Source organism: Monodelphis domestica, chromosome 4 (assembly GCF_027887165.1).
Source record: "Monodelphis domestica isolate mMonDom1 chromosome 4, mMonDom1.pri, whole genome shotgun sequence".
Classification (NCBI taxonomy): domain Eukaryota; kingdom Metazoa; phylum Chordata; class Mammalia; order Didelphimorphia; family Didelphidae; genus Monodelphis; species Monodelphis domestica.
In genome coordinates this window covers 172,183,240-172,207,661 of record NC_077230.1, presented here as the reverse complement: position 1 = coordinate 172,207,661, position 24,422 = coordinate 172,183,240, and the positions used below count along the sequence as shown (strand labels likewise).

General features: G+C 34.1%; 1 protein-coding gene across 5 annotated transcripts in view; it reads left to right on the top strand.

Annotated features, from left to right (window-relative positions):
• GRB14 (growth factor receptor bound protein 14) overlaps window positions 1-24,422 on the top strand; it is a 175,510-nt gene that overhangs the window by 125,623 nt on the left and 25,465 nt on the right. For all 5 annotated transcript variants that reach the window (XM_016433667.2, XM_007494274.3, XM_056793964.1 and 2 more), the window contains 3 exons: window positions 7,189-7,310; window positions 13,856-13,930; window positions 17,329-17,466. In XM_016433667.2, coding sequence (XP_016289153.1) covers window positions 7,189-7,310; window positions 13,856-13,930; window positions 17,329-17,466 — 335 coding nt within the window. The remainder of the gene's footprint in view (window positions 1-7,188; window positions 7,311-13,855; window positions 13,931-17,328; window positions 17,467-24,422) is intronic.

Genomic DNA, 24,422 nt, shown 5'->3' with positions numbered 1-24,422 from the left:
TCATAGTAGTTAGGGGAGTTAGGGACCTCAAAATCAGTTTTACAGATGTGGACACTGAGGTTTTGAGAGATTCTATGGCCAAGATCTAGAATTAAAATATGATATGGTACAAGATTTCAAATAAACTTAAACTAGTTCTCCCAAATTTTCACTTTAACCCACAGTAATACTTGATCTGGAAGTGCCAATAAACTATTCCGGAAAGCAAAAATTTCTCAATTCCTAAAGCTTGCTCATGAGCCTTCCAAACCATGTTTTATAGAAATGCTTTTAAAATGTATTCTAGAATTGCCTGTTTTATTTGTAGTTAGCTGAATACAATTAAAATTTGCCTTGGTGAATCAGGGCCTTTATGAATCTTTTTTTTTTTTTTGAGGGTCTGGGCAGTGATGGAATGATATCCTAAGAAGCTTTTGTTTCCAGATTAAATTGCTCAATATGCATTAGCATGTGCATTGACTCCTTCTTTTCAGTTGTTTTTTTCACTGTGGAAAGATGAAAAGTTACAAGATCTGGGTTAGAACACTAGCCATTTTCTTCCTAGCTATAAAACTATGGACAAAGTAATCCAACTCATCTGAGCTGAATTTTTTCTCATCTGAAAAATGGCAGCATGCAGATTTATTGTATTCTCTGGCTATGTTATAGGATTGTTGTATGCTCTGAGAACTTCAAGGCACTTTATAATTTTGAGTTTTATTCTTGGTGTACTTTCTTTTAGGAGTTCCCTCCATAAAGACATAAGGATTAGAGTTGGAAAGCACATTAAACAGACCATCTAATCTCAGCATCTCATTTTTCAGATGAGGAAAACTGAGACTCATGAAATGGCCTGAGCTCACAAAATCAGTATGTAGTAGAATTAGGGTTAAGTTAGGACCTCTGATTCCAAACCTAATAGTGATTTTTATGGATTCAAGTAGAAATTTCTCAAGACTTTTATGCATTACCTTTTCATTCTCCTATCTATATACTCACCTGAGACTTTAATTTAGAATCTAAATATTAATTTCTGTTCACAAAAATGACTCCTGGAATTCTAGGTACTTTGGGGGTAATATTAGATCACAGATTTAGAGCTGAAAGGGATCTTAGAAGCCATTTTGAGACCAACATCCTCATTTGCAGATGAGGAAACTGAACAGAGGTTAAATAAATTGCTCAGGGTCATCCAACTATTGAGGAAGAAACTTACCCTGTGATGTTGACATCATTGATAGAGTTTGAACTTGTGAAGTATGTGACTTAGTGATTTTTTTGGACACCAAGGACTTTATATCTAGAATTGAGTATTTATTAATAGATGTATCTTATTTGGTAGCATATAGACTTCTTGAGCAAATTTTCCCATCCATTGAATGCCTGTGGCTCTAGAGCTATGGACTCCTTTTTTTTTTTAAACTTTTATCTAGGTAAGTTAAGTTCTTTAATATAACTGTATAAATACTAATAAGCTTGTAATTTCTATGAAGGTTATAGGAAATGGAAAAATTAGTTTAGAACACTATTTTTTTTTCTTTGATGCTTTTTTGTATTTCCTCTTATAAATTACTACTTGTATTATTTAATGGTTCTAACTTAGTTTTCTTGTAGAATCCATGGTAAGACATGGCCTTTATTATTTTCTCTGCCCACATATTGCTCTATTTTCTTGAGGCTTGCAAATGGCTCAGAGGGAAGTATGAAGTCCATAATGTGTCAGAGTGTTTTAATTAAAGCTGTAAAATGCAGGCTTCTTTCTCTATGGGATTGTTATTTTCCCTAAGGTTTACTTTACAATTAAATATTCAACATTGTAACTTCTGTGTTCAGTATATGAGGGGAATATGTAACTTTACCAAGGAACCATCCAGTCATTAAACACCTTCCTTTACCACTGTATACATCTATTTGAGTCAGTGAAAATTGCTTTCCAATTTGTTGACATTGTCAAACTTTCTGACAGCCTTTTTAAAAAACAAACTTTTCAAAAAAATGAGACTGAAATACTTGTGAAGTTTAAAAATTAACTTGAATGTAGCACATAAACTATGACTATAAAATAATGAGTGATTTTATAAGTGGCACATTAAAGTCACTCATTACTTTATGAACAGCTAACTAGTTGTTTTCCTATAGCATTAATGGGTATAATATTTCATGCTTATAAAACTATAAAAATCAGTTGATTTCTTTCTTTTCAGATTCAGAATGACCCCTATAAATTTACACTTACCTTACCATACCTGGCAAGAAAGAGATTAATTCTGACATTCCCTATAAGTTTATGTAGTTTCCTTTTATATGTTTTTGACATCTGAAGGATTCATGTATTAAGGTGGATAAATTCAAATTGTTGCCATTTGACCCCACGTTTCCTCCTTATTTACCATTGCCATATAGTTTACTAAATTTTTTCATAAAACCTGAAATCTAGTTGCATAATTTTCATCATTGATACAATAAAGGTTTAGGCTTCTGCTAATCTGGCAGGCTTTGTTCCATTTTCCTTCCTTACCTTAACATAAGGTAAGGATTCCTTATTCCTTATTTCTATTCCTATTCCGTATTTGACTGATTGTAATTTATTATTGGAGGAGTACTTGAAAATCGTTCTGATTGTCAGTAATATAACTTGTATATTTCAAACAGCAATGAGTTTTAAACCTACAATATCTCCCATTCTCCCCTACTTATTTTCATTTTCTGGACCATTACACTGGATTTTTTATGTACATGGTAACCAATACCTATTAATGCAAGTTTCTCCAGTGTTCTCTTAAGGTTTCCACACATGGTAATTCTCCTTTTTAAATACATTATGATAGTTACTAAATGTAGTTCATTTGAAAAAAAAAAACACTTATTTTATTTCTTCTTTGATTGAATTTGAAATTCAATGAATTATGTAAAATTTACATCGTTATGCTTTACATATGTTGGCATCTTGCCTGCTTTTAGTTGGAATCCAGATTCCTTCCTTTTTCTGTTTCTACACTCTCAATCCCTTACCAGTTTCCTTGGTAATAGTTTGTGGAGTTTTTTTCTTTTGAATCTGTGAATCTACAAACATTTGTGAAACAAGTATGAGGTTCTATGTCAGTATGAAAGAGTCCTTGCTTTTAAGGAAGATAAGAGATGTTGAAATATAGTAATTATAATGTAATGGATGCTATAAGGTACTATATAAGTATCAAACGAGTAACTGTTTGTAGTTCAGGAATGTGATTGATCATTTCTAGTTGGAGAGGATTACCAGGTATAATCTTATGGGGAAATTAGATTTAAGGCTAAGATTAAGTAGAAAAAGAGAAAGGGAAAACTTTTCATTCCAGGTGAGGGGGCAAACAGGAAAAAAACCCCACAGACTGAAAAGATATACTGTTTTCATGAATGAGTAAAAAGTGAATGAATAGTTACTTGGAAGGAGCAGAAAAGTATAGAGGATGGAACCAGGACTGGAAAAGTTGATAGTATTAGGTTTTAGAAAACCTAGGATGCCAAACTGAGAAGTTTAGATGGATTTCTTATCCATATTGACCTTTCTGTAACTGACGACTGGCAGCCTTCTCCTGGTTATTCTTTGTTCTCAGAGTTTTTGTGACTTCAGTCTCTTGGTTCACCTACCTCTATGACTTTTTTTTTTGCCTTTGTTAGATCAAAATCCATGTCCTTTCCTCTAACTGAGGTTATATCACAAGATTCTGCCCTTGAACCTTTTTTACTTTTGCATTCTCATAGTAATCTCTTCAGCTACCATGGGTTCAATTTTCATTTCTGTGCAGATGACTGCAAAAATCTATGTATTTGTCTCTAGTCTTCCTTCTTAGCTCCATTCTTACGTTACCAACTACCTGTCAGACACTTGAAACTTGATGTCTTTTAGGCATCTCAAATCCAACATGCCCTGAAATATAACTCATTAACTTCTCTACAAATCTTACCTTTCTTCTGAAATTTCCTATTACTGTCAGTGAGATTACCTATCATCTAGTTACCCAGGTTCACAGTCTTGGTGTCGTCCTTGACTCCTCTCTCTATCAATTGCCGTATTTTGTAATTTTTTTCCTCAAAAAATATTTCTTTCAATATGTTCTCTCTTTGTGCACACAACCACCACTGGTTGAAGTACTTATCACCTCCTGCCTAAAACTATTGCAATAGCCTTCTAGTTCCAATCCCCCCCACCAAATCTATATTACTCAGCTCCTAGAGTGATTTTCCTAATGTATAAGTCTGACCTTGTCCCTTTCCCTGCTTATTAAGTACCATTGACTCCCTTTTGCCTCTGATAGCAAGTGTAAATTCCCCCTGTTTGTCATTTCAGTCTCTGAACAATTGGGATTCTTTCTATGTTTCAAATCTTATATTCAAAGTGCTAGCCTACGTGCCTTACCTTGCACATGGCACTTCATCTCTGGGCCTTTGCACTGCCTTTGTCTGGAATAAATGCCTTCCCAAAGTCCAACTCTTAGAATTTGTAGCTTCTTTAAATCTCTTTTCTAAGGGGCCTTTCTTGGTAGCCCCTAGCTTCTAGTTCAGTACCCCTCAAGATCACCACCTATACTTTTATCTATCTTGTATGGTTTTGTTTCTCTATACTTTCTCTCCAAAAAGAATGTAAGCTCCAGGAGGGTAGGGTATATTTTTTTGGTCTTTAAAAAAAATTTACCCAAAGTAAGTCCATTGCCTGTTGTGTTGTGAGCAGTTGCTGAAATGAGTTTTCAGGAAGATTAATCTGATGATTTTGTGTAAGATTAGAGAGTGAGATAGGCAGGGCAATTAATTCGGAAGTTAGTCTAGTAGTCAGAGTGGGAAGCATTCAAACCTAAATAGCGTAATGAAAATGCAATGGAAGGAGAGTAAGAATATAGGAGATATTTGGATGGAAGGATTATCAGGACTGGTTGATTAGATGTGTTTATGAGTCTTTGTGTGGGTGAGGAAACAGAAAACTTCAAAAATGACTTTTAACACAGTGAGTGAGAGAGAGATACTGCCATTTACAGAAACTGACAAGCCAGAAAGGAGCTATTTTGTCAGAGAAATAGAGAGAATTTAGTTTCATACATTTTGAGATGGAAGTGCCAGTGGAAATGGAATCAAACCCATTCGATATCTAATTAGAGGTATAGTATTAGAACTTGGGTTGGGGGGATGACCTGGATATGTTGATGTAAGAACCATTTACATGGAACTTGATAGTGGATTAGAGTACCAAGGCAGAGTATAGACAGAGAACAAGAGAGAACAAAGGACTAAATCTTAGGGAACATTGGTTTTATGAAGTAGTAGGAAGAAGAAGAGTGAAAGAAGACAGACTAGTAATTGAAAATTTAAAAGAAAGCTCTATTATAGTAGTTGTTAAATTCAAACTCATCAAAAGGCATGGATCATTCTCTCCAGAAGTTCCTTTTAATTGATTAAGCTCTTATAAACACTGAGTGCTGTAGGTGAAAGATTACTTTTAGAATGCCCAAATCTAGGGTACAAGGCATCTAGGTGGCACAAAGGAGAAAGTGCCAGACTTGAAGTCAGCAAGACTCACCTTCCTGAGGTCAAATCCAGCTTCAGATTCTTATTAGCTATGTGATCCTGGGCAAGTCACTTGACCCTGTTTCCTCATATGTAAAATGAGCTGCAGGAGGAAATGGCAAACCAGACCAGTATCTTTGCCAAGAAAGCCCAAATGGGATCACAAAGAGTCAGATAGGAATGAAATAACTGAACAACAACAACAAAAATCTTGATAGTATGGTGCTTTTCAAATGTTTTATGAACAACTTCATAGCAGTATTGAGACCAAGATCTGTTCTCCCCTCCACAATTCTACCTGCAATGACAGTGTTTTATACTTAGAAATTTACCTCTTATGTTTCTTTTTTTGAAGTGACCACTTCTTGATCCTGCTAATGCTTGCTTCTCTTTATTTCTTGACATTTCTTGTTTCTTCTTCTTATTTTTCCCATATTTCTCCCCTCCCCTTCATCATTTATTTTAAAATATTTACATTCTAATTAACCTAGAGTGAATGTGTTTATTTACCTTTAAGTATCTATTAAATTCTGATCTGCCAGAATTCACATCATACATTTGGAGTGAAGATCAACACATGCCATTTTTTTCCAATTTTCGTTTCTGTCTTATTACTCATTGTTTATCTCACTGAGCCAGGGTGCTTTAAAATTGTGGAAGTGTGGAGTGTGGCAGCAGCTGAGAGTCTTATGAACCACTGATTAGTCAATTATGCATCATGGTGACTATGAAGGCTCCTTATCATAGTTAATTTAATTTTTCTTAGGGTTTAAATTATTTTTCTTGAATTTGACATAGTGGATAGAATGCTTGGCCCTGTAGTCAGAAAGACCCAAGTTCAAATCCCAAACATCTGCTAGTTTTATGACCCTGGGCAAGTCATTTAACCTCTGTTTACCTCGGATTCTTTGCCTTCAAAATAAGGATAATAATAGCACTCACCTCACAGGGCTGTTGTGATTGATCAGATGAAATTATATCTGTAAAGTATTTTGCATAGTACATTGCTTCATAACATAAATACTTGTTTCCTTCCCCCACCTCCTCACTACCATATTAAACCTGTAAAAGTGATTATCTCTTTGTGGTTTGAATTGTTAAAGTATATTTACTTTAGAAGAAGCAACATTTTTATTCTAGAATGGCAAAGAGATAGAGAAAAGAATTGTTTGTATGTTTTTCCTTTTTATTGTTGTCGTTCAGTCTTTTCAGCTGTAGCTGACTTTTCGTTACCCCATTAGGGGTTTTCTTGGCAATGATACTGGAGTCGTTTGCCAGTTCCTTCTCTTACAGATAAGGAAACCAAGGCAAACGGTGACTTGCTCAGGGTCGCACAGCTAGTAAGCAAATGTCTGAGGCTAGATTTGAACTCAGGAAAATGAGTCTTCCTGACTTCAAGTCTGATTCTCTACTCAGTGTACCACTTAGTGGCCCATTTCCTATACACTTGCTTATGTTTGTGATCAGACTTATTTTATAACTGATATAGCAATAGTGTTAAAATATAACTGACAACAAAAGGAATAAAAATCTTTATTTTCCAACACCACCATTTTATGTTGACATGAAGATTAATCTGGCTATTTTAGAATTGAATTAAAATCTTAATGTTGCTATAGGAATACAGAAGCTAGACTGTGGTGAAGGCTATATATTTATTCTTGATCTTCACAGAGAGAACAATAGAAGACCATGAATTGGTGATGGAAGTACAGTCAAACTGGGGAATGGAAGAAGAAAATAAGCTATACTTTAGAAAGAATTATGCCAAATATGAATTCTTTAAAAATCCAATGGTAAGTAATATCGACCAGTAGTACAAAATGCTGCAGTGGAAAATGAGTGCTTTGTTTTAATTATCTCTTAATGCCATTTTAGAAAGAGAACGTTTTTATAAATATGTCCCCAGATTTATTTCTATTATAAAATACATATTTCTCTAACTTGTTACAAATTATTTCTAAATTCTAAATATATTATTTCCAAATAGTAGACTATCTTTTTGAAATGAAACTTTTTTCTACTATGCTTTAAATAAGTGTTTGATTCTTGTTTTAAAGACAGGATGCAGTTGGTACTATGGGAAGAACATGGGGTAAGGAGTTATAAAACCTGGTGTGTGCTTTAGTTCTGCCACTTATTAGCTGTATGACCTTGGGCAAATCACTTTAACTTCTTTTTTAATGATCACCTCTGTTTTAGAATCGATGAAGTGTTAGTTCCAAGGAAGAAGATTAGTAAAGGCTAGGCAGTTGATTTGCCCAAGGTCTCACAACTAGGAATTCCTGAGGCCAGATTTGAACCCAATTCATTTAAAAAAATTTAAGCCTCAATTTCTTCATCTGGTAAATGTGAGAGGGTTGCAGTGACATACTTTACCTGAAAGTTATTTTCTTGCTATCTCCATTTGGATATTCTACTATATGTGGAAAAAATAGAATTCATCATCATAGCAAGAATTTTTTAAAAAGCAACAACAAAGAAGAACAGAAATGGCTGAGGATATTGCCTCTAGAAAGTTATGGAGTCCAGTGAATTTTGTGATGACCTTGTCTGGAGTACACTTGATTTGTCATGTCATTCTTATCTATGCTCAAAGCACAGGCTGAACTCCTTCACCAAGACTAGTAAAAGGTCTTGAAGAATGCCTTTTTATTAGGGTGAACGACATGTTCCTTTAGTGATGAAAAGAGTGGCTTCAAGATGAAAACAATAAGTAAAAAGAAGATATAGGAAAGGCAGCGTACATTTATTAAGCATATATTGTGTGCCAGGCACTATGTTTTGTTCTTCACAAATATTGGATCCTCACATCACCACCAAAAGGTTTTTCTCTTTCCAGTCTTTTTAGTTGTGATTCCAGTTAGGGTTTTCTTGGCAGAAGTCCCTGCATGGTTTGCCATTTTCTTCTTTAGCTCATTTTATAGATGAGGAAACTGAATCATACTGGATTACATGATTTGCCCAGGTCCACACAGCTAGTACGTTCCAAGACCATATTTGATCTCATGAGAAAGAGTTTTCTTTAGCCAGTGGTATTCTATCTAGTGCACAACTGAGCTGCCCTTGAAAGGGAGGTCTTATTGTTATCCACATTTCACAGATGAGGAATCTGACACACACACACGGAGGTTAAATGGTCCTCCCAAGATCATACAGCTCATAAATTATTGAGATTGCATTTGAACTCACATCTTCTAGACTCCAAGTCCGTGCTTTCTCCAGTGAGCCACCACCTGCCTGGTTAGGGAGATACTAACCTATGTGGAAGAATGTGACACAGAGGATAAAGGGAAGAAGGATCACTGAACACTTGTACTGTCCAAGGAATACTCCTCCAAGAAATGACGGTGTGAATCTGTCAGTGCTGTCCATTGAGCACCCAGAAAGTGCCAGAGTAGGAAGTGAGGAATGATGGTTTAGTGACTTCTTATTGAGGAATACTGACTCCTATTTGTCATCCTGCTCATGATTTATAGAAGTCTTTTGTTTTCCAGAGCATGTATCCAGAACATCACAGAAAATCTCCCAGATCATTCAAACCAAAGGAGTACCATCCACTTCTTTTTTTTTTCCTTTTGTGTGTTCCATTCACTTCTGACAAATTATGTTGTTTCAATTAGTACTAACAAAAATAAGGTAGAAAGATTTCTAAGCATTATGAAGTCTTAAGTAAGAAACTGAGTATCTTAGGGAGGATTGATGATATTTCCTGTGACTTCCACAATCAGGATTTGGAATGTAAAAAGTTAGATAAGATGTTCTCAAAAAATGAATTGTGGATTTTTGGACTGTTGTGCCCAATATGTCACTATGTAGGGATGGACTGCACATAACAAAGGCTAGTAAGAATACATTTCGGTAGTCTCTTGCAAATCTACTCCATAAGGGCTTGAAATGGAAGGGAAGAAAACTTTTATTTTCTAAGGTAAATGCTACAAAAACAGATACATGGTAGGAAGAAGAATAGCAGTAGACTTAGAAAAATTTGCAGGAGAAAAAAATGCAAGAAAAAGAATTAACAAGACCCTTGACCTTGAATGCTTATACACAAATGCACAGTGTTGGTAATAAGCAAACTGACCTAGAAATCCCAGTTCCAGAACTCTAATTCAGTACAATAGATAACATCAAAAATTGACTAATTGAAACTTAAGTGGCTCCTCTCTCAGGTAATTAAAGCCTTTTACAACATGGCCTCAGTCTTAAAGACAGATTGGTATAGTCCAAAAGTCACTATATTTCAGGTTAGTGACTTGGGTTCAAATCCTGTCTCATACACTGGTTGTTACCATAGACAAAGTCACTTAATCTCCCAGTAACTAATTTTTTTTCCTATGTAAAATGAGAGAGATATAATAGATAATGGTTAAAATGATGATTCTGTGACTTTTTCCTCCCTCACCAGATCACACAGTTAGGAAGTATCTGAAACCAGATGGAAAACCAGGTATTTCTGACTTCAGGCTTGGCACTGATCTACCCAAACCCTGGCTTTCAAGTTAGAATACATACTACTCTGGGGTTCAGTCAGGCTGCCTTTTATAACCATTCTTCATACATGGTAACAGGGATATAGATTTTCTGTTTTTTTTATTTATATCAACTTTAATATAGGAAAGAAATCTGAACTACAGAAAAATACATATTATTTGGCAAACTAGGAATATTCTATGTTTATTTTTATTTTTATTTTAAATTGATTTGTTTCTAGATCCATGCATATTTCTTCCATTAGTTTTTCATTATTAGAATTATCCTTTAAGAAATATTCATAGTAAATATCATAATAGAGCCTTGCCCAAGTCCTAAAATAACTTTTTTTATATTCTGTTTTCTTTTACTATATTATTTTATTCATCCAGTAACAGTTTTTAAGTGCCTCCTATATGTAAAACCTCATGCTAGGCAATGGGGGAAGTATAAAGATAATTAAGATATAGGTCTAACTCCCTGGGAGTTTGGATTCCAATAGCATGCTAGAACTGAGATTTGGAAAATAATGGGATCTTTCTTTATGAAGAAAATAATAGTTGAGTAAAAATTAAATGAGAGCATAATTTTAGTGGAACGTGTACTTCCTTGGTGTGCATCTTTATTAAAAACAAGAAATTAAAATTCATGTCTAAAGAAATGTGCCACAGTGATGGTATTAATGTCAAATGCATGCTTTAGATATGGAGTCTTTTATTCCTTAAATAGCTATTTTATTTGATTTTATATAACTAGAAGAAAAAGGTTAAGATCATGTAGTTATGTTTCCATAAAGGCATGCAAGAATATTGATGGTTAGGTTATTACGTCAGGAAAGGATTCCCAATCTGCTTAATGGTGAGCTTTCCCTCTTAGTCTCTCTTTGGGATTATTTATATTTAACACCTCCCTGATGCTTGCAGAAACTTGAGCATCCTGAATAACAAATTCAGTGCAGCAAACATTTATTAAGTACCTCCTGTGGATACTAAGACAAAGATGAAACAGTCCTTAGCATCAAGGAGTTAACTGGGGAGATTTTGTATTATATGTTTGTGGAAGAGGAATAAGAGGCATCAAATTCAATTCCAGAAACATTTATTAAGTTTCTCCTGTGTATAGAGGTAAGCACAATGACAAGAATAGGAATTAGGAATGGACCTGGGATTTTATTCCTATAGGAAATGTCTTAATGAGGAAACTCCTTCTTTCAATGCAAGTAAACATCTTCTTTTAAATGATGGGCTTTAATATGACAGTAAAGGAACATGATAAATATTGGAGGGGATGTCACAAAATTGGGACACTAATGCATTGTTGTTGTTGTGAACTGATCCAACCATTTTGGAGAGTAATTTGGAACTATCCCCAAAGAGGTATAAAACTGTGTATACCTTTTGATCCTGTAATGCCACTACAGGGTCTGTGAACAAACTGTGGTATATAATGGCGATACAATACCATCATTGTATAAGAAATGATGATCCAGATGATTTCAGAAAAAGCTGGAAAGATCTACATGAACTGATGCAGAGTGAAGTAAGTAGAGCTGGGAGAACATTGTACACCATAAACAATATTGTATGATAATCAACTGTGAAAGACTTGGTTACTCTCTTCAATACAATGATCCTGGACAGTTTGGAAGGACCTAGGACAGAGTCCTCTAACCTCCAGAGAGAGAGAAGTACTGGAGTCAGTTGCAGATCAAAGCATACTGTTTTTCACATTAATTTCTTTGTGGATTTATTTTGGTGTTTTGGTTTTATATGAATATTATCTTACCACAATGACCAATATGGAAGTATGTTTTGCATGATAACACTTAGTATAACCCAAATAAAATTGCTTGCCATTTCCAAGAGGAAGAGGGAAGGGAGGGAAGGAAACAATTTGGATCTTATAATTTTGGAAAAGTTGTGTTACAAATTGCTATTTGGGAAAATAGAGTATATTTGATACTTAAAAAAATAAATGATGGGCTTTGTTGTTTAGAGCACTGAGGGTTAAGAAGTGAAAAGGTCACACAGCCATTATGTGTCAGCACTTAAATGTGGAGCACTTAAAACTCAAGTCTTTCTGATTTTGAATTTAATTTACTATGTACAAAACCATGATTGCTTCTCTTTGAACAGTGGGAAAAATAAAAAGCTTAAATAAGTCGTGTTCTTTGCCCTAAGGAGCATTCAGTTTAGGAGGAATCAAAGACACAGATAGACATCATTGTAATACTAAATATTATTCAACATCTCCACCAGAGTAGTCTGGTACCTCATCATGGTTGTATAAATGATCCTGAATCCTCACAGAGCATATCAGTGGAACACAAAGGCTGGAAAATCCTACCAAGTTGGAAAGTTTGGATACAAATTAGACAAATGACTGTCAGCTGGGGCCCTGACTAGTTAAGTTTTTCAGTATAGTAGGTCAGACCCAGGAGGTTTAGTTACCTATGTATACAGTTGAGCTACATAAGTAGATAATCCAGTGACCTTAAATTACTGGGGGGAGATTCTGATATGTTTCTTTTTCTCCTTTTCTCCACTTTGGTTATTCTTGCTAATGAAAATGATTTTACTTTTATTATGACAAAAACTATTGTTTTTCAGTCATATACAATTCTTGGTGTCCCTGTGAGCCCTGGGATCATACTGTCTGTGGGGGTTTTCTTGACAAAGATACTCTAGTGGTTTACCATTTCCTTTTCCAATGAATTAAGGCAAACAGAAGTTAAATGCCCAGGGTCATTCAGCTAGTATCTGAGTCTAGATTGAACTTAGGTCTTTCTGACTCCAGGCTCTGAAATTTATCCACTGTGCCATCTAGCTGCCTTGATAAAGACCATGGGAGAATGTTAAGCTGATTGTCCTTTAGCAGTTAGACTTAGTCTTAGAATTCCTGATCCTCCTTATATCAAGCTTATATATTTTCTTAAAGAAAGCTTTAATTCCTCTTTAATGGAAGTAGCCAACATTTTCAGTAAATACTTGAAGCCAATTCATTTTTTGATTAGTATTTGACAATCTTACTTCTTGTGATTTACATTCATTGGGCCTTTAATTATTTTCTGATTTCTTTGAATCTTCCTCAGGATTTTTTTCATCCTATTCTAAGTAGTTATAAAGTTAGAGCTCTATCTAGAACAAATAGACTGGAAATAAGTATGGTAGAAGGTTTTCCTCACAATTTTGATGATGTGTCAGTATTATTACTGCCTACTATTTATAGTTCCCATTGATTTGAGTTAGGCACTTGATCTCATTGGGATGTAGAATGGATAGCTTTCCAAGGTCCTGGCCAAATCTAAGTTGGGTATCATTGGGTCTTTGGTAGCCATTTAAAAAAATTAAAATTTATTATTGTCTTGCAAAACATACTTCCATATTGGTCATTGTTGTAAGAGCAAACTTCTACATAATCAAAATCCCAAAATAAGACCAAAGATACGCTGTTGTGAAAGATGACTTCAACAGTTCTTTCTCTAGATGTGGATAGCTTTCCCCATCATAAGTCTTTCAGGATTGTCCCAGGTCCATTGCATTGCTGAAACCAGCCAAGTTTTCACAGTTGATCATCATCCAATATTGCTGTTATTGTGTACAATGTTCTCTCAGTTCTGCTTATATTGCTCTGCATCAGATCTCCCAGATCTTTCTAGCTTTTTCTGAAATCATATCACTTATCACTTCTTATAGCACAATGATATTCCATCACCAACATGTACCACAGTTTGTTCAGCCATTCCCCAATTGATGGACATTCTCATAATTTCCAATTCTTTGGGTGGCCATTTTTAAAGAAAGCTAAACATATTATATCCTTTTAAGTCACAATATAATATGGTCTGACATTTGTCTTTTTTAAACAGAATTTTTTTCCAGAGCAGATGGTGTCTTTTGCAACTGAAACCAATGGGGAACTCTCTCAAGCTCCTATTTTACAGGTATTTCATATTCTCATTGAAATAACTCAGCAACAATTTAATTTAAAAGTTGGTTTGAAACCTTTACTTTTACATAGGCCTCGGTTTAAAGAACTTTTTATGGGTGATTAGATTTTTTTTAAAGAAGTAAAAATAAAAACCAAACAAAAATGAATAGATTCTGAAAAGCTAACAGGTTGGTTTATTTTGACTATATTTTGTTTGGCTGTTTTTTTTTAAACAAAAGAAGACTTTATTCCTAGGAGTAATACACCCAGTTAACAGACATGTGGAGAAGGAAAAATGAGGAGGGAGAGGGGATTAGGGGAAAAACAGAGAAAGACAGACAAGGGAGAGATAGAAACTTAAAAAAACCCTGATATCTTGGCACATTCTAAATCAGCATACTCTGTGTATTACTATCAGTACTATTGCTATAAGATGTTCTCCTGGTCTGTCAATTGCCCAAGACATTAAGATGTAGTATTGTATTGAGTCTGTTGATAACAACTACCACTATTTCCACCACAACTACTTCAAAGCCTTACCATGTGATCATTGTTGAAGGTTTATCTTAGTTTGTTCTTCTGTTTTCTTATTAGAAAATAAACAACAATTGCAAAGAAGTGGAAAATTTTTCAATAAAGAAACAATAAGAGGTAGATTTTTATAAATAATCCACATCTGGTCAATATTTTTTCCTGATCAAAAGTTTTAAATATAAAATTAAAGATTTATAAAAGAGTTTTAAAAGCCCATAAAATACTTTCCCAGCATGTTGATTGTTCTTAGCAGTATTTAGATAATTTTAATGAGATTAGGAGAAAAGATTACTTGGCTAAGAACAATATATAGATACGTGTCATGAATTTTCCGTATTGATTGCTTCTTCAAGTAGTAGTGGCTTATGATACTTATTCCCCAGAAAGTTCACTTGAAGGAAAAGTGATTTGAGTTTTTTTCAGATAGATTGACTGATTATAATGCCATACATCTGATGTTACTTCTAACAAGCAATCATTAAGCAATTTCTCTGTAACTGCTGGAATTTCCACAGGGTGAGCTACAAAAGCTAAGAAACATTTTGAAATGTTATTTTCTTTCACTTTGAAATGTTAGTTTCTTTCAAGAACAGAAAATAGCATTTTTTCTCATTTGTCTTTTGTTTCTAGAACAAAGATCAGATGTGTAACATTTATTTTTAGCAGTCTTTTGGAATAGTGTTAGCATATTTCACTTTATGGCAAATCTGAAATCTTTCAGAAATGTGGCTTATTATCAACAAATACTTATCAAGCATGATAAAAGATATATTTACAGACGCAAGGAAATATCATGGGCCCTGCACTCAAGAAGCGTGCAGTCTAGTCATTGAAAAGACTTGTCCTTTTTTTCTGAAAAGAAAGTAATAAATATAAGTAAATGACTGAACCTATTTAATCTGAATCATCTATATGGCTATTTGTCCAGTAGAATATTTCATAATTGCTACCTCTGTACTTTTAAAAATTATAATTGTAGCCCAAATATTTATATTTTCCTTATAATTAAATCTGAAATGCTACATTTTTGGTTTTTCCCCAGTTTTCAAACATAAATTGTGCTTTAATGTTTTGTTTTATGATCACAATTTAAATGATCGAATTTATATGGAAATAACTGATTATTGGCAGGTGATATGACCTCCTCCGCTCTCATTATTATTACTTCTTTTGTCACCAAGGGACTCTTAAGATATGAGAGGTTAACTAAAACCACAAGATATCTCTTAGGGGGAAATCTGTGGCAACTGAGGACCATAAGGAGAATTCCTTACTACTTTGAGCAAAACTGAAATTTCACCTCCCTCATTTATCATGTGAGGAGGAAGAGGCCCTGAATATCACATCTGGGGTAAGATGATTGACACTTATAGTTCACTGACTGCCATAGCCACCTTTTGAAAGTCCTAGAAGGCTCTTGTGACCTGAATGTTACAATATTTAAAGTAATTTGGCTTGACTGCTTCCCTTTATCAGGTTAAATTGAGAAACTTCCAGGAGGATAGTGACAATAGAAGCCACATTCTTCCAAGTGAAGAATCAAGACTACTTTCTGACTGATTTGGATTCTTTTACAGGTGGTCTAGATATCTAGGTCATGCCTTTTGTTTTACTTGCCTCTTATTCTACAGGGAAGCATCGCATTTTCTTAACATCTCTTCTTCTATTTTCCTTGTTTGAAAGCACCTTGGGGATAGGTGATAGCAATGACCTCACATCTTTATGGGCTATTTCCTTACATGTTGTTGAAATTTGTCATTTCCAGCAAAAACTTATGAAGTTCTCATTGGCTTGGGAAGCTGGTAACCACTACTCTGTACCCTCCTCCCACATAGACACGCACTAACCCCAACCCAAGCAAATACCAACTGAGAGTAGGAAGCCAGAATCCAGAACTATAACTGCCAGTCCCTATAATTAGAGGGAGGTGTTGGGGAGATGCAGGGAGAGGTAGAAATTGAACAACGTCATTTTCAAGCTCCTTTCAAACTTAGTAATTCATGATAGAATGGCAAGAGGAAGGCATTACTGCCTCAGTACCTTTGGGGTAAGACAGGGACCACTGTACCACTCAGGACTCACCAAGGCTTCCTGGGGGATGTCAGTGGTATCACCTCCATCAGTAATTTTACAACACAGTGGCAGTGGAGAAGAATGTTTGGAAGTGGCAACATGTCTCCCCTATTCCAACAGTTTATTGTGAATACTGATGATAACTTAGGTATACATTATTTTTTAATCATTTAGAAATTATTTTCCTTATAACACTTTTATGCTCTATTATCTCTGTTTTTGATGGAGGGAACTGAGGAACAGAGATGATAAGTAATTTTTATTTTGTTTTGTTTATCTATGGTCACTTAGCTAGTCAGTGTCAGGCATAGAAGTTTAACCAAATTCTTTTGGCTTCACGTTTAATGTTTTTTGTACATTGGTACAGTATTATACTGCTCTCATTTCTCATTTAATCCTCTATGGGTTTTTAAAATAGCCTTTGCAACGAAGCCTTGTTAAAGGCTTTTTCAAAGTCTAAATAAATTATATCTCTAACCATCACCAGAAGCAAAACCCCAGTTTTCAAATGTATTCATTAGGGCCAATAGGTATGTTAAATGGCTGTGTCACTACTTAATTACTGTCTTGGTTGGTTACAGGCATTTAAATTTAAAAGTTCTTTCTGAGCTCTTCTTTGTGGCAGTATACTTATTGATTTTTTCTTTTTAAAATAAACTGCCATTTCTTCATGGCTTCATGAGTGCAGTCAACACCTTGCTCAGTATTTGAAATATATACAGAAGTTCATATTTTCACTTGCCATAAAAATGAAGTTTAGCCTGATCTTTAGTCAGGGAATAAGTGTCTAATTTTTTCTTTCAGAATTTTCTGAGTTCTAGCACATATCCTGAAATACATGGTTTCTTACATGCAAAAGAGCAGGGGAAAAAGTCCTGGAAGAAGATTTATTTTCTTCTAAGAAGATCAGGTTTATATTATTCTACTAAAGGGACATCAAAGGTGGGTAGAAACAGAAATGATATCTTGTGTGCCATGTGGTCATTATAAGGTGAGATGAATTTTAGTTGAGACTTTTAGTCTGATCAATTGAAGTTAAAATAATTTATTTATGCAGTTAGGACAATTTATAGTTTTTGAATAAAAAATTTGGTTAGATAGAGGTACATTAATCAATAAATGAATAAAAAAGTAAGAATTAAAGAGAAACAAAAATTAGAATATGTGCACTACATAAATTGACAGTAAGAAGGAAATAATGATTTAAGGTTAAGGGCAAAAAGAATGCAAAAGAAACTTATCTAATCATATATATCATATACAAAGGTCATGCACTCATGCACTCATTGTCAGGTACTTTACTTTTTAACCTTTGCCCTCTAGACTGGGGGTTGACAAATTATGGTCACTTCTGTCCTGCCACCTGTTTCTGTAAAGCTTTAGGTCATCAATTCAAAATTGCAATAAAACATAATCAGTATTTTCTGCTGATTGGATCAGTAGACTTCACTTAATTACTGGTATTTTACATTTCTTTGGGAATTCTATAAAGTGATTCAACCCAACTAATTAAATTAATATTTATTTAGTGTCTGATTTGTGCAAGGTGATTTGCTTGTGTTATCTCTTCTCCTTATGATGCTTACAGTCAAGTGAGAAACATAAGAAATGTACTTCAATTTTTTAAAAAATATAAAACATCAATCTTCAGTATATGCAACTTAAAAGATATACTTGATTCAATGTACTGGCATCAAAGATATCCTGCTTGTTTGTATCTCTATCCTAAACTCCTCTTATCTTCTGTAATTTTAAATAGTGATAGTGACCCTTTTTTTCCTTTCTTCTTTTATTTTTTGGCATCCCTCTTGTTAGTTACTCTCCATCTGTGAATCCCTGTCCCCAATTAAATAAAAAATATCCTCTTGTGACAAATAATCTAATCATCTAATCCCATACTGGCTTTTAAAATAGCCTTTAAAATGGATCCTTGTCAGACTTTTTCAAAGTCTAAATAAATTATGCCTCCATTCACCTCCAGAAGCAAAACCCCAGTTTTCAAATGTATTTGGTATGACTAGTTAAGCAAACAAATCCACACACTAACCACATCCAAAATATGTATCTCTATTTGTTCTTCATGTTCTCCTCATGTTTCCCCACTTTCTGAAAGGGTGGTTGGTCACTGCACTGAGTTCTCAAGCATTTTAAAACTGTTTTTCCATGTAATATGGTAGGTTTTGTATAAAATGTTCTGGTTTTGATAATTTTATTTTGTATTAATGCATATTCATCTTTACAGATTTTCCTGAATACATCCCTTTTGTCATTTTAAAACTTTCTTTTAAAAATTTTATTTCATATAACATATATTTTATCCATCCATCCCTCCCACTATCTCTTCTTGTCATTTTCCAAACAAAACAAAAGAAACAAAAACAAGCTTATAAAAGCAAATACTCATTATATAGCAAAATAAATTTCCTTATTAGCCATGTCCAAAATGTATTTCTCTTTTGGCATTTTAAGTTCATCACTTCTTTGTTAGAAAGTGAGTCGTATGTTTGTTTCATTTTCATTCTTTTGGGACTCATGGTTTTCCATTGCATTGTTCACAGTGCTAAAGTCTCAGATTTGTTTTTTTTTCTCTCTTAATGTTACCATTCTATACATTGTTCTCCTGGTTCTGCTCACTTCTCTTTGCATTAGTTCATTAAGCTCTAAATAATTTCACCCGGAATTATCCATTTAATTATTTCTTATGGCATAATAATATATCTATTACATTGATATGCCATAATTTGTTTAGCCATCCCCTAGAAGTAGGATACTCCTTAGTTTCTACTTTGGGGCTTCCATGAAAAGAAATGCTGCAAATATTTTTGTGCATATACATTATTTTCCATTTTTTGGGGGGTAATTTGTCTTGAATGTAACTGTTCCACTTCCCTCCTCCCCCCAAGATTCTAATTTCTCTCTTAAGGCTGCCTTTCCCTGTCTCCTCCTGTTTCTCAACTGAGTTGAATGTATTTCCTTGTTAAACACTGTGTGTGTCTATGTATACTCACCTCCTTAATCTGATTTCATACAAGTGTGAAGTTCATGTGATGACTACTCCTATTCCTTTCTCCATGGCTAATATCCCCTTTCTTAAGCACTTACTAATGAGAAATCACAACTATTTCCTCTACTTCCTCCTTGCTTTCCTAGTGTATTTTTTCATACTTCATCTTTTTTTTTTCTCCTGAGGTTTTGAGGGTATACTTGATTGTTCTTCTCCATTAAACTACAAGCCAGTTATTTTTGTGTACAGGAAATATTAGCCCTTTTCAAGTATCAACCTCAAATGTATTTAACTTTTTAGGTTCCTTAACTCCTGTGTTTGAATTTCAGAGTTTCTATTCAGATTTGGTCTTTTCATTAGGAATATTGAAGGGCCTTTACTTTATTGTATTAAAGGTTCCCCCTACCCCTCCTCCCCTTTTTTAACAGTGTGGAGTTATATTAACTTTTACTAGGTAAGTTATGCTTAGTTCTTGCTTTTTGTAATATCGCATTCCATGAGCTCCTTGTATTTATGGTAGCAGCTGCCAAGTTTTGTATTATTTTAATTGTAATTCTTTGATACTTGAATTCTTTCTTTCTGGCTTCCTGCACTATTTTTTTTTTCTTGAGCTATAAGTACTGGATTTTGTTTGTGACATTCCTAGGAGTTTTTATTTGAAGGTTTCTTTCTGGATATGGTTGGTAGATTCAGAATTCATTCTGTTTTTACTTTGTCTTTTGATTCTTATTAATTGGGGCAGTTTTCATTTTATGATTTATTAAAATATGGTACTAGGCTTTATTTTGGTCATCGTTTTCAGAAAGTATGATAAATCCTAGATTATTTTCTTGACTTCTTTGCAGGGTAAGTTATTCTTAATAGTAAGTTCTTTACACTCTCTCTGTTTTTTCAGTCTTTTGTTGTGGTCTTTTATATTTCTTATTCTCATTTATTTGGGGACTTTTCTAGTTTTCAAAGAATCTAAGGTGAGGTTCACAATCTTCTAAACTTTTAATTCCCTTTCAAAGACTTCTCAATATGATTTCCATTTAATTTAGAATCTCAGGTTTAATATCTTGCAGGTGCTCTCAAAATCTTTATAGTCAGCTGTTTTTCCTTTGATTTTCTGCTTGGTGTTAGGGAATTATTCTCTTCTTAGTGGGTATCCTTTTGAACATTATAACTCATAATCTATCTTTTTACTTATTTCTTTAATCTTGGATTTTGATTTAGAATTTAGTACTAGGACCAGACTCCACCTTACTTCATGATTCCTTTCTTGGTAAAATGTGTCTTTGATGAATTTCTTCTGTTTAATTTTTTATTGACTATATATATATATATATGCTATATATATACATATATATATACTATAGCTTGCTCAGACATCCTATGGGTGATCTGAAACTTTAATTCTTTAGAGGCTGGGTTAGTCCATGGTTTAAAGTCCATACATTGTCTTCTTTGGAAGAATATTCATATTAAAAATGGCTTTTGTTTCAAAGAGAAACTTGGGTATCATCGATAGGTGCAGACAAATTTTTTAAATAGAATCTGGCCTACTGTCATCCATTTTTTTAGTATTAAGCTCAGTTCATTGGAACCTCATCTCTCTCACACACATTCTGATGGTGTCACAAATGGTTTAATGCACCTTTAAACTCTAGTGGCTTAAAACAACCTAAACACTTAAAATGCCTTGAGACTTTTTAAGCACCCTATCTCTTCATCAGTCTCATGTCCCATGTACACATACAACTGAAAGGCCACTCTGTGGTTGGTCCACTGAACTGAATATCTTTGTCAAACATGTATGCTTAATCTGTGCAAGTCACTATACTAAGGGCTGGGAATACATATACAATTAGAAAGAAGATAGTCTCTGCCTTCAGTGAGGTCACATTCTAGTGGAGGAAGATAATACCACATAAAATGAAGAGAAAGCTGGGCTAAGAATCAAGAGATATAGCCTTGACTTCTGGCCCTGACATTTATTAGTTATGTGCCCTTGACACAAAAGTGACCTCCTATAAAAGGCCTTTTCTCATCCTCTTTGGAATTACTTTGAATTTACTTTGTATAAATTTTGTATTTACTTAAATGTGTACATATTTTGCTTCCTCCTTCCCTTTGTCCCCTTCCCAAAGATGAAGTTTCCTGTCTCAATATCTGGTGAATAGTGGGGCTTAATAAAGACTCACTGAATGAATGAATAAATTTGACCACACTAAAGCTTGGTTTTCTTATAAATAACACTTAAGCTAGTTATATCACAAGGTAATTATAAGGAAGTAATGCATGAACTATAAAACACTATATCAGAGTGAGTTATTGCTATTCATCCTATCCTCTCTGCCTTGGGAAGTTACTTTGGTTATTACAAGCAGGAAGATTTTTCTTTCTTTTTGTAGATTGCCACCTAGGCTAGAATAGTGAGCATTAAAAACCTGTTTACATATATTTCCTTTCACTCAGGTCCTAAAGAACAGTGGCATGCTCACTTTTCCCAAGTGATGAGCAACATTCCTTTCTACAAAGATAATCCTCTCATCCTCCATCCCCTTTCCTCCCTCTACAGAATAAATATAAGGAAATTTTTCATGTCACTACATAGATATATTGAAAAGTAACAGCAAAATTCTTTGGCATAATTGTTAACTCCAAAGTCCTTTTTTTCTCTATTTAGAAAACGTTATTTCCTTCTCTTTTGCTTTTAGGTGGTAATATTTTTTTTCCAGCTCTCTAGAGTTATTGCCAATTCCATAGGGATCTTCTTCCTTAAGTTCATACCTTTGGCCACCTGATTTTTCCCCATCCTTCCATAAAACACTATTATTTGAATTTAGCTTCCTGCTGAGAATTTCAGTTGCATTTTCAAGTCTCTTTACCTTGACTTTATCACTCACCTTCCAATGATCCAGTTCTATGGTCACCTATAGTATCATCATACAGAGAAGATATTATTTTGATCTTGAAAGAAAACCAAGTTATTTATTGGTAAGTTTGCTTATTTTTCTCAGAAGACCTTTAGCTTTTCATATGTGATAGAGATTTTTTTTCTCTTTTTACTTAATGGCAGGTCCTAGGTTGGACTATGTCTAATAGTTGTAATCATTGTCAGATCCTCAATAAACATATAGATTATAAACATCTATACTGATAAAAAGTCTTTATACATATACATATATATACATACACATATAAATTTTTTTATAATGGAATGCTATTGGGCCATAAGAAATTATTAACAGGATGAGTTCAGAGAAACCTGGAAAGACTTATGAACTGATGCAAAGTAAGTGAGCAGAACCAGGAAAAAACATTATATATAATAACAGAAAAATTGTACGATTATCAGCTGTGAAGGACTAAACTATTAATAGGAAAACAAGATTCCAAGACAACCCCAAGGGACTCATGATAAAAAATGCTATTCATAGCCAAAGAAGGAACTATTAGAATCTGGTTACAGATCAAAGCACACCATCTTTCACTGTTTCCTTCATGAGGTTTTTTTTTTAATTGTATGTATGATATGTATTTTCTGTCATAGCATGGGGAATATGGAAATATATATCACATGACACCACTGGTATGACCTATATAGGACTATATACCACCTTAGTGGGAGGAGTATAAGAGAATATGAATTGCAAAATGTCAGAAAACAATTGTCAAAAATTACTTTTACATGTAAATGAAAAAAAGATTTAAAATATTTGTTTATCTTAAGCATTCATTTCTTTTTAAATTTTGATTTCTAAATTCTCTCCAAATGTGAAATAATATAAAACATATTTATATATTAGCAATATTATAAAAAAATCAAGAATAAGGGAAGAAAATTGTACTTCAGTTTTCCTGCAGTGTTTATCAGTTTTCTCTTTAAAAGTAGATAGCAATTTTTAATTACAATTCCTTTGGAATGAATTGTCTTGGATCATCGTATTGATGGTGGTATCATTAGACCTATTTTTTTATGGTGTTATTTTCCTCATTATTTTTGGTACCTTTTTTTGCCAAGCTGTTAATTCTATTTTCATAATTTTCTTGCATCACTTTTTCCTAATTTTTCTTCTTTAACTTATCTTTTTTCTTCAACTCTTCCTAAAATTATTGTTGGACTTGTGTCCAGTTAGCATTTTTCTTTTGAGTCTTTGCTCTTAGCTATTTTCATATTATTGTCTTCTCTTGAGTTTACATTTTATTTTTCCCTTTTGCAATAGTGGCATTTTATGGGTAATTTCTGTTTTTGTTTGTTTTTCTTTTTTTTTTTTAATATATTTTATTTGATCATTTCCAAGCATTATTCGTTAAAGACATAGATCATTTTCTTTTCCTCCCCCCCACCCCCCATAGCCGACGCGTAAGTCCACTGGGCATTAGATGTTTTCTTGATTTGAACCCATTGCTTTGTTGATAGTATTTGCATTAGAGTGTTCATTTAGAGTCTATCCTCTGTCATGTCCCCTCAACCTCTGTATTCAGGCAGTTGCTTTTTCTTGGTATTTCCACTCCCATAGTTTATCCTTTGCTTATGAATGGTGTTTTTTTCTCCTGGATCCCTGCAAGTTGTTCAGGGACATTACACCGCCACTAATGGAGAAGTCCATTACGTTCGATTATACCACAGTGTATTAGTCTCTGTGTACAATGTTCTCCTGGTTCTGCTCCTCTCGCTCTGCATCACTTCCTGGAGGTTGTTCCAGTCTCCATGGAACTCCTCCACTTTATTATTCCTTTGAGCACAATAGTATTCCATCACCAACATATACCACAGTTTGTTCAGCCATTCCCCAATTGATGGGCATCCCCTCGTTTTCCAGTTTTTGGCCACCACAAAGAGCGCAGCTATGAATATTTTTGTACAAGTCTTTGTGTCCATTATCTCTTTGGGGTACAGACCCAGCAG